This window comes from Durio zibethinus, chromosome 12, assembly GCF_047325235.1.
Source record: "Durio zibethinus cultivar Kanyao isolate XHJ-2024 chromosome 12, ASM4732523v1, whole genome shotgun sequence".
NCBI classification, from domain to species: domain Eukaryota; kingdom Viridiplantae; phylum Streptophyta; class Magnoliopsida; order Malvales; family Malvaceae; genus Durio; species Durio zibethinus.
Window position 1 is genome coordinate 18,054,089 of NC_143173.1, and position 11,610 is coordinate 18,065,698.

General features: G+C 29.2%; 1 protein-coding gene across 4 annotated transcripts; it reads right to left on the reverse strand.

Annotated features, from left to right (window-relative positions):
* Positions 1-256: 256 nt before the first annotated feature.
* Positions 257-11,065, reverse strand: LOC111297678 (uncharacterized). 4 transcript variants are annotated; one of them, XM_089740939.1, is made up of 7 exons: positions 10,127-11,065; positions 9,636-9,694; positions 7,042-7,404; positions 6,565-6,708; positions 1,368-2,599; positions 746-1,334; positions 257-612 (listed from the first exon to the last, which is right to left on the reverse strand). In XM_089740939.1, the coding sequence occupies exons 1-7, from the start codon at positions 10,546-10,548 to the stop codon at positions 257-259; spliced, it is 3,165 nt and encodes a 1,054-aa protein (XP_089597065.1). In that variant the 5' UTR covers positions 10,549-11,065. The 4 variants fall into 4 exon arrangements, with proteins under 4 accessions (XP_089597065.1, XP_089597068.1, XP_089597067.1 ...); XM_089740942.1 differs by adding an exon at positions 8,440-8,727 and having other exon boundaries at positions 746-2,599; positions 7,261-7,404; positions 9,636-11,065; XM_089740941.1 differs by lacking the exon at positions 6,565-6,708 and adding an exon at positions 8,440-8,727 and having other exon boundaries at positions 746-2,599; positions 7,261-7,404; positions 9,636-11,065.
* Positions 11,066-11,610: the final 545 nt, after the last annotated feature.

The window sequence follows — 11,610 nt, forward strand, 5'->3', positions numbered from 1 at the left end:
TACTGTAAAATTTAAAATGCTATTAAGAAAAAATTACTTTAATAAAGATTTCAAAGTTAATAAATAAAGATATACGTAAAAATTCAAAAGTGATGAAAGTACCTTGATTACTGAACGAAAATACGTATTACGGTAGTAGTACCCATAACCTGCAAGAAAATATAAAGCTTAACGGAATACCTTCTTAAAAGAAAATCAGATAAATATATACTATAAGCTTAAACTATATATATAATTGCAGTCATTACCATATTAATTAATCTTGCGCAATGTTGTTCAGATATTCTCTTTTGATATTCTTCAGCATGGATACAACATTCTTCATATCTAATCTATCTTCAGGTAATTCAGCTGAACAATCCAAAGCTAATCTCATAATAGATGATACACAATTTGCTTTAATGACAAAATATTCATCTGTTTCTTGCACTAAACTAGAATCTATTAAACCAATTATTTCATTAGATAATGACCTTTTCACCCAATGCTTCATACTCATTTCTCCAACAAAAATTTCATCCGTGGGCTTTTTTCTTGTGAAAGTTTCTATTAATAGAATACCATAGCTATAGACATCACTCTTTATTGAAATAATTCCCGACGATCCGTATTCTGTAATTTAAATATAATTGAATTATTAAAATGATCTTATGCCATTCAAGCAACATTAATCATCAATAAAATGATAAAATACTAATATCTACTGATTTTGAAATAGAGAAAAAATACAAAATGAAAAAATCACCTGGTGCCACATAGCCAATAGTAGCTAGTGTCATTGTTTGTTTGATGGAATCTCCCTCTCCCAATAGCTTGGCAGTTCCAAAATCTCCCACGTGTGCAACCATGTCCTCATCCAATAAGACATTACTTGGTTTTAGGTCACAATGGATAATAGGAATCGGATGTCCCAAATGGAGGTATTCTAATGCCGATGCAACATCTATCATTATGTTGACTCTTTGTAGGATATCCAATACATAATTGTAAGCATATAACCATTTCTCAAGGTTCCCATTAGGCATGAACTCAAGCACTAAGGCTTTGAAATCAATAGTTGAACAACAAGTAAAGACCTTGACAAGATTGCGATGAAGGATATTGCTCAGCACTTCACATTCAACGTCAAAACTCTTAGATGCTCCATCTATTTGCAAATTGAAGACTTTTATTGCGACTTCCGTTCCATCTGAAAGTATTCCTTTGTATACAGAGCCAAAACTTCCTGAACCAAGTAAGTTATTCCCACTAAATCCACCAGTCACTTGCAATAATTGATTATACGAAATTCTTCTCCTTTTTCTGAGAGGAATTAAATCTTTATCCATTGCCAACTTCATATTCCCCCTCTGCCAATTTTTATAGACAATTATGGCGGCTACAACTATTATTATTGAAGAAAATGTTGGTAAAACATACCTCAAAGCATGTAGAGTGGTCTTCTTGAATTTTCGATGGATTTTTTTTTTGCAAGGTGAGACTTGTAGTCTAGGTGAACCACATAGTGCATAATTTTTCATGAAGGATTTGGCTGTGAAGTTCAAAAAGGGCCCTTCACTTGGTATTTCTCCTTCCAATCTATTGAAAGACACATTAAAATAATTGAGATCATAAAGTTTTTCCAAAAACTTGGGAATGACTCCAGAGAGATTGTTGTAAGATAAATCCAAGCTTTTCAAACTCATCAAGTCACCCAATGATTTTGGAATAGGGCCTTGTAATCTATTTCTAGAAAGAATCAAAACTTGTAGATCATGGAGACTTCCAATTGTGGACGGAATATCACTTGATAATAAATTCTTTGACAAATTCAAAGAGATAAGTACCTTCAAATTTCCAATGTCAAGTGGAAGAGAACCACTAAGATTGTTTGATGATAAATCTACTTCTAAGATATCTTTAAGGCTCCAAAAAGTTAATGGTATTTGCGAATGCAATTTGTTGGAGAACAAGTATAGATATATCAGAGAAGTCAAATCACTCAAACATGTTGGTAAAGGTCCATCAAGCTCATTAGCACCCAATGACAATTTGAACAATTCCTTCAAACCACAAAGATCATGTGGGATAGAGCCTTGTAACTTATTTCCATGAAGATTCAAAAGTTGGAGATTTTTTAGCCTTCCTATTGTTGTTGGAATAGGTCCACTCAATCTATTAGAGGAAAGGTCTAACAATATAACGTTGCTTAAGCTACCAATTTCCATGGGAATGCTGCCTCTAATTTTGCAATCAATGACCCATAATTGTTCAAGTGATGTGGAAAGATTTGAAATAGAAGTTGGAAGAATGCCATTCAATGGTTTAACTGATAGCTGTAAATTTCTTAGATACTTGCAATTTTCCAAGGAATAGAGAAAGCTCCATTCATGAGTTGAAGTTTTGGTGGTCAAATGATTCGACCAAATTTTCAATATTTCAAGGAACCTCAAATTGCCAAGTGTATCTGGAATAAGGCCAAAGAATGAGTTTTCTTGTAATTCTAGGATTCTGAGATTAGAAACATTGGAGATAGAGCCAGGAATATTTCCACTAAGATTATTGCCCCATAAGTAAAGCTCCTCAAGATTTGAAGCAGAGCTCATGTATGGTAATTTACCTAAAAAGAAAAAAAAAAACAAGTTTGCATCTTTCCATACAAGAAATAAATTAATTCCTTTGCTTTGTTGTATTTTTCATGAATCTATGATGCAAGCTGAAGTGAATGCAATGCTTACACTTAGTGAGTAAGAAGAAACATTAAACAATTATAAATATGAAACAACCTCAAATTTTTCTTGTTTGATGATCTGGAATATATATATATATATATATAGAATTTATAAATTTTTTTGTTATTTATAATGACTAAAAGGCTCCATTCTTACGTATAACAAAGTACAAAAGAGGAAAAAGAAAAGTAAAAGAAAAAAAGAAGATAGAAGAAAGGAAGGGAGAAAAGAAAATATTAAAAGGTTTCTAGTATATGCTTAAAATGTTTTCCATTTGTGTGAGAATTTTATTTTCTTTAACTTTTCTCAATTGCTTTAATGATAAAAAAGATTAAAGAAAATTTGGATGATGAAATTGTTCACGAAAGAAAAAGAAATAAGATAAAAGTGAAGAAAATGAAAAAATAAATGTATACTTACATTAATTTGTTTGAGAAAAGAAAAATCTGAAAGTGTAAATTTTTGGAAATAAATAGAATTTTTATCCATGCCATTTTAGGAAAAAAGACTCAAGAGATATGATAAAATTTCTTTCATTTTAGACTATATGCATAATATAAGAGAAAATACAAAGATTCTATGAAAAGATTGTTAAAAGTACATGCACTCTCTTTAGTTTGAAAATCATTCTCTTACTTCCCTAAGGTTTGATAGAACCTTAAGAGTGCTCTACCAGAGGAGGTTCATTTGAGGTTTGTTGGAGTAATATTGTATACATTTTACTACTACAATACAAAATTTAGTAATATGATGACAAAAAATGTGAAACCAATGAAAACGATTTTAAAATGATGCTTTTAATTACACAATTATTAGAGGATGAAAAGCCTTGCCTTAGTCCGATTTAGTGGGTGAAGCAAAGGTAAGTCAAAAAGCTCTTCTTGGATGCTATGAAGACCACACAAGAACATTACCTAGGGAGAAAAAATTTTTGTTACACTGTTTGTTGATGGAATTTTTCCAGGTTGTAGTCTCCTTAATCTTAAGCAACGTTTTGTCAGAAGTGGGAGGGTGGTTGATTTTTATGTCCCAAAAATCAAAAGAAAGCCAAGAATGTCTTATTTGGTTTTGTCCATTATCTTGATCTACGGGATGCATTGAGGGCTATCAAAGTTCTAAATAGTTCGCACCTAAGGTATTCCACTCTATATGTTAAAATGGCAAGGTATGATCAAAGGTCTTATGTTAGTTCTAAACTCACCACTCACTACGTGGAAAAAGGTGTTAAATGCATAGAAGACTTTGGAAATGGACGATCTGATGCAGAGGTGGTTAATATGTCTGTCAAATCCACTCAGTTAAAGGATAACATTGTGTCAGATGGTCAAAAAGAAGAGGTTTTAAAATCGGTTGACATCCTTGAATACATTCCTAAAAATATAGATTTGGTGGGATTACAACGGAATGCTGTGGGATAGTTAGATGTCCTGATTCTACAAATGCCATTGATCAAATCTTGTCAGAGGACTTCGATGATTGTTCTGTCACTATCATGGGTGAGAATATGGTTCTTTTGACTTTTGAACTCAAGGAAAGCATGTTATTATCTTTGGAACCTCGTCAGGAGTTTCTATTGAGCTTATGAGATGAGTAACTTTTCAACGTTGAAGAAAAATTTCACCTTGTTACTATTCGAGCAGGTAAAAGAAGGATAAAAAGGTAAGGCAAAATATTGGACAAGATCCAAACGCAAGTCTCGCAAGATAAAGACACCTCTAGTTTCCATTGTTCAAGAGCACTAATCGGATGAAGATATTCATTCTCGAAATAGAGCTTTCCTAGAAGAGGCTGAGAAGATTTGGGAAGTTGGTAAATTATTGGGTTTATCTATAAATGAAACGATGGTTCCATTATTCAAGGTATTTGTGATCTAGAAAGACAAGATTGGGAGAAGCTCAATCGGGACTGATACAAAAGGGCCTTGTCGATGTAAAGGTTCTAATGAATTTGGTCTTATTTAAAAGCTTTATCAATATTCAATACTACAGTTAAGGAATTTGGCAAAAGGTATATTTAAAGTTGTGTTTGAAGGATATGATAGTGGTTGTGAGGTTAATATAGGGAATTTTAGCATTTGGCTATTTGTATGCTTTTGAGATAGGAAATGGCTCTATGGTGGCTGTTAACTGGAGCAAAAAGAATCATCGACCATGAAAGTTGTTGTCTATATTTTCTGAAATTGTGATGCTTTGGAGATCAATTGGTGCATCCAGTTGATGTCATGGCAAACGTGGGTAGATAGAGAGAAGGTGTTTTTATTTTTATTATTATTTTTTTTACGAAATGGTGGTGATTTTGTTCTGTATGGGATAGTGGTGTTTGCTCTCATTATTTGTTTACCGACCATGGTAGTGTTTTTTATTTTCCTTTTTGTTTGGTTGTGATGATTGCTTCTTTTTAGGGGAAGTCCCTTGTTGGTGGAATTGTGCTGGATGTTTTTTTGTTGTTTCTGGTATGGCTTATAATTATGTTTTTTGGTAAGATTCTTGTATCTCACTGATGATGGTCTTTTGATCTCTAACAAAAATATGGCTTAAAAAAAAATTATACAATTATTGCTTTTCATTTCGTAAAAGAACAATAAAAGTAGCACTTATTTTTATTGCAAATAATAAAAAGAGTGTATATAATTCATAATTATTATAATATAATTAATTAATTATAATTTAAAATTATATAAAATTTATCAAAATTTTACATGTAACCCATATTTATAAATAATAACTTTTACGTAATATTTTATTATGATTAAAAAATAATTATAATAAAAAGAATTATAATTAAAATACACCCGATAAAAAGCCAGATAACTTTAGACAAATCTATACATCATATTAAAACAATCCTGCGACAAAAGCATGGTAGTTGGGGAAGAATTAGAAATTGACACGTGGTTGGATAAGTCAAGAATGTTTTTTTTTTTTTTAATTTTGAATGTTGATTTTTTTTTTTTTTAAGGAATGGAGTACAACTAAAAAAAAATCATTAATACTATGTTTTAAAACAATGGTTTTTTTTTTATTTTTAATATTTTTGAAATTGATTTTTGTTAAATATAATTAATCATAAGTTTGGTCTTCAATTACCATATAAACTTTACTTATTTGTCTTAAAAGAATGGGCAGAGTAAAAAATAATATAGGCTAAGTAAACATATGAGCCTTAATTTTTGTACTAGAAGAGTGGACTTAATGAAATACATTGTTACATTTTTTATTACACAATATAGATTTTAAATATTTGCAGATCAATAAATATAAAAATACTAAATATTATATTACTACTTTAAGTTAGATGTAACAATAAATTAAGTAAGTCGGTATTAAATAGGTATTAAATAAATATGGAAGTAACAAAGTATGTTGATATTACTTTTTATTACATTATAAAACAAATCAAGTAATTTTATCATATATAATGGCAATGGGATAATAAATAATAGCCATATTGGCATCGTAAGTGTCGGGTACGTAACTATTTTCCACCTTGGCCTACCTTGTAGTCTTAGGTACTGGTGTACATCCTAATTAGGGGTATCATTCAATCATAAAACGTTTTCAAAAAAATTAAAAATATTTTCCAAAAGATGGAATTTCGATTTTTAGGTTTGGTTTTCAAATTCCTTTGAGTCTTTGTTTCGCCTTTCCCTAATTTAATTGGAAACAGCATTTGATTTTAAGAAGATAAAAAGGTTTAGAAAATCATTTCTCAAGCCTTTCAATGGCACCTCATTTGTTTTAACAGTTTTCATAATTTTATGATTATTTTTTTTATAATTCTAAACTAAACTTTTTTTAAACTAAAGTAAACAATTTGAAATAAAAAAGCAATGAAATGTTTATAACAAAATTACCTGATAGACTATTGTTCGAGAGTTCAATTTTTTTCAAAGAAGAAATGTTGAAGATGACATGTGGAATCAACCCATTTAAACGCATGAATGGTGCAAATAATATCTCCAATGAAACAAGATTCCCAATCTCCCATGGAATTTCACCTACAAAGAAACAACAACTTACTATTATAAAACTATTCACTTTCTAAACATTCCAATAATATTGAGGTTATTTAAAATGCAATAAAAGTCAATTACACAAGAAATTCCTAATTTTTTCAATGTTTAAAATATGAAGGAATAATTAATTTTTTCAATACCAAAAGTTTTAGTCAAAATGAGAAAAGAACAAAAGAAAACCAAGATATGACTATTTTCGTGTTGGCCATTCTATTAATTTTTATTTTTTAGTTATTTTTTTTATTCTTTTTTTCAGTATAAATAGTAATAAATATCAATCAATTGAAATCTAAATAATCATATGCAAAAGCTTACCTTCTATATCATTATCACCTAGATATATCTCCTCAAGTTTGGTTAAATTTCCTATACTTCTTGGAATGTGTCCATTGAATCGATTAAAAGATAATGATAAATTTCGAAGATTGCCGCAGTCACCAATATTTGATGGAAGGTAACCAGAAAATTCGTTGTGGGATATGTGAAGCACCTCAAGTTTGAAAAGAGAGTAACATATATTATCTGGAATACTACCAGAGAGATTATTGCTATAGAGATAAATTTCTTTCAAAGAAGTAAGGTTAAAGATGGAAGCCGGTATTGGACCAATTAGCCTCATATTTCTGACAGAAAATATCTCCAAGCTTAGAAGATTTCCAATTTCTGAAGGGATCTCACCTGTGAAAATAACAAAAACCAAGTTGTAAGAGCTCGGTCAAGTAGATAATTAAATTAGATATGAAACCATTTTTTCCAAATTTTATGATATTATTGATTAAATTAGTTAATTATATTCTCATTCTAAATATTATCTCAAAAGAGATTAAATACCAAAATTTTGAGTCATAATGGGGAAAACATAAAAGAAACTTAAGTTCATATGGTTTATTTTTTTTTATTTGTCTTTTACTCTCTGTTCATTTTTGAGTAAAATATACCAATTATCCGTAACTTTTGTATAATATTTCATTTTGAAACACAAAACGTAATTTATATCCATAACCTTCTAAAAATGTTTCAAATTCACATATTTCATCAACTATGAATGAAAAATCAATGAAACATGCCATGTGACTGAAATTTCAACTCAAAAACCAAAATGATTCTTTTTCTTTTTGCTATGTAACTAAAAAATATTTAATTTACAATATTTATTATGGTTAAGAGTTAAAATTTTTTTTAATTTAAAAATGGATTATTTCCAAGAAAAAATATATAAATTAGTTTTCAAAAAGTACAAAAAATTATTTTTATCAAAATTTTTGTTTATTTGAAAAAAATGGAAAAAAAGGAAATATTAAAATATAAAGAAAGAAAAGGAGAAAACAAAAAAGAGAAAAAAATAAAAGAAGGAAAAATAAAAAAGTAGTTTGGTTAACTAATTTAATAATGACATTTATCAGCCTATTAAATGTTTATTTCAAATTTTAAATGTAAGTTTTAGGAAGAAAATAGTTCATTTAAAACTCAATTACACAAGAAAATTGCTAATTTCTTCAATGTTTAAAATATAAAGGAATAATTAATTTTTTCAATACCAAAAGTTTGAGTCAAAATGAGAAAAGTATAAAAGAAAACCAAAATATGACTATTTCCGTGTTGGTCACTCTATTAATTTTTATTTTTTAGTTATTTCTTTTTATTCTTTTTCTAATATAAATAGTAATAAATATCAATCAATTGAAATCTAAATAATCAAATGCAAAAGCTTACCTTCTACATCATTATCACCTAGATATATCTCCTCAAGTTTGGTTAAATTTCCTATACTTCTTGGAATGAATCCATTGAACCGATTAAAAGATAATGATAACTTTTGAAGATTGCTACAAACACCAATATTTGAGGGAATACTGTCAGAGATACTATTGTTATAGAGATAAATTTCTTTCAAGGAAGAAAGGTTCAGGATGGAAGCTGGCATTGGACCAACAAGGCTCATATTTTGGGCAGCAAATATCTCCAAGCTCAAAAGATTTCCAATTTCAGAAGGGATCTCACCTGTGAAAATAACAGAAACCGAATTGTAAAAGCTGGGTCAAGCAGCACGAGGCATTTTTTTGCTTCGCATCACTATTCATTATGAAATCATTTTCTCCTAATTTTATGAGATTATTGATTAAATTAGATAATTAAATTCTCATTCTAAACATTATCTCAAAAGAGATTAAATACCAAAATTTTTAGTCATAATGGGGAAAACATAAAAGAAACTTAAGTTCATTTGGTTGAATTTTTTCTATTTGTCCTTTACCTTCTTTTCATTTTTTAGCAAACTATACCAATTATATATAACTTTTGTGCAATATTTCATTGTCATCCACAAATTTTAAAATGTAGTTTATATCCATAACCTTCTAAAATTGTTTCAAAATCATATATTTCATCAACCATCAATGAAAAATCAATGAAACATGTCATGCGACAAATTTCAACTCAAAATTCAAAAGGATTCACCTTTTTATGCCATGTAACTAAAGAATATTTAATTTACAATATTTTTTATGGTTAAGAGTTAAATTTATTTTTTAAATTTAAAAACTGAATATTTCCAAAAATTAAATTAATTTTTCAAAAAAATACAAAAAATTATTTTCAGCCAAGAAATTTTACCTAAGAAAATAACATGAGTTTCATGGTCACTGTTAATATTTAGGAGTTTTAACATGATATCAATAATTAAATTAATTTTAGCACTTACTTTCCAAATTATAAAAGTAATTCTTTTACGGTAATTTCAAATTATCAAATAAAGTTTATTTTGACAAAAACTTCAATGTTGATAAGAAAATAAATAAAACTAGTCATGTTTTAATTTAATAGGAAAATAATTAATTATAAATAAAGTAGCTAATTTAATAATTTATCAAATTATCAAAGGAAAATTAAAAAAAAAAAAAGAAGCTTACCTTCCAAATTATTTCCACCCAAGTATAGCATTCTGAGCCTCGTTAAATTTCCAATACTCCTTGGAATGTTGCCACTGAATCTATTGATACTTAATGACAAATTTTGAAGACACCTGCATTCATCTATACTAGATGGAATTTGACCAAAAAACTCATTTGAGGTCAAGTAAAGTGCCTCAAGATTGGGAAAATGGCGACATATATCTTCTGGTAAGCTACCAGATAGACTATTGAATGCAAGAGAAATCATATGCAGGGAGGAAATGTTATAAATAGCTGAAGGTACAGAGCCAGAAAGTTGATTAAATGCCAGACGAAGTATCTTTAGATTTCGAAGATCACTTATCTCGGGTGGAATGTGTCCTTGAACGAGATTGTACTTCAAATCCAAGATCTCCAAGTTGGACATTTTAGCTAGTGATTGAGGGATTGTACCTGTCAAATTATTGTTCTGGAGACTCAAGTATAAAACTTTATTTAATCTCCCAAACCATGAAGGAATTTCCCCACTAAGAAAATTGGAACTTAATTCGATGAGTTTCAGACGACTTAATTGCCCCAACTCTCTCGGCAAATGGCCCTGGAAATTGTTGTGACTCAAATCAAGAGATACTAAAAACGAGAGATTTCCCAATTGTGGAGGGACAGTTCCTGTAAGATTCATGTTGGTAAGATTCAAAGTGTTGACTCTCCTATGCTTAGATGCGCAAGAGACACCAACCCAATTGCAAACAGGAGTATTGATGGTCCAGTTGTTGGCTAAGATGTTGTGAGGATCTATGATTTGGTGCTTAAATTTGAGAAGAGCATGTTGGTCTGTGGTAAGGTTCCTCACAATCATGGCGTAGCAAACCATGAAACAATGAATGAACACTAAAGCTAGCGAAAGAAAATGGAATATTCTCATGTTCATGGCTGTGGAGGGAAAGCAAATCAATGAAATTGCAGGATGGTTAACGAAGTTTGCTCGAAGCAATTCTTAAATAGGAATCAACTCGCCATTATGACTGAGCCTTCAAGAGGAAAGTCCTGGGATGGACTTGGTCTTCACAACAAATAAAATGAGTCAAGCTTTTGATTTTGGGCCCTCTATTATTTTTTTTTTTCTCTCCTTTTACAAGCACTGGTGAAACTAATTTATCTTTTCACATTCTTTCTTTTTCTTTTTCTGTTTCTTTCTTTTAATTTTTTGTCTTGTACACTTTATAAGGCCCCATGACTCCACGTTTTACACGAGAGAGTTGCAAAATAGTAAGGGCTCTATCTTTTTTTGTTAAAAAAAAAGTAATTTATAATATTCTTAAAACTTCTGAGTTAGTTATTTTACAAATCAAAGTAATTTAAATTTAATTAGTAAAGTTACTTAAAAGTCAAAATGAAATAATAATAGAAATATGTTAGTAAAGATATTAAGTTTTTTTTTATTTAAAAATTTATGGTGAAGGAAAGCTTTCCTATTTCAAAATAAGAACAGACCGTAGACCTGAAAGAAGATTTACACTAGATTTACATATCGTCCGTCAAGAAAACTGTTGGTAGTGAGATTCGAATCTAAATCTTACAAACGAAGTATTCGAATCTTATTACTCAACCAACCTCTGTAGGCATTTACATTTTTACTTTGTTTAAGATGTATTAAAAAAAAAAAAAAAACTATACACTTAACTCATCAAGTAAGTTTTTATTAGGTAACGTCAGTTGTTTTCAAAACATTTTTTCTTTTTCACCCACACAATGAATGTGTAAAAATCAAATAGAAATACAAATAATTAAAAAATTTAACTATTTTTATAAAATAAAATATTACTATATATGGTGTATTTGCATTGTGAAATATTTTAGTATTCACTAATAATATGTCAAGTGAAAATTGCTTCTACATCATAGTACATGAGATTCATTCAAAGTAAGCTTATACAAGTTCAAACTTGAGATCCCTGTTTTTTTTTTCTTAACCAATAATTAATATAGCATT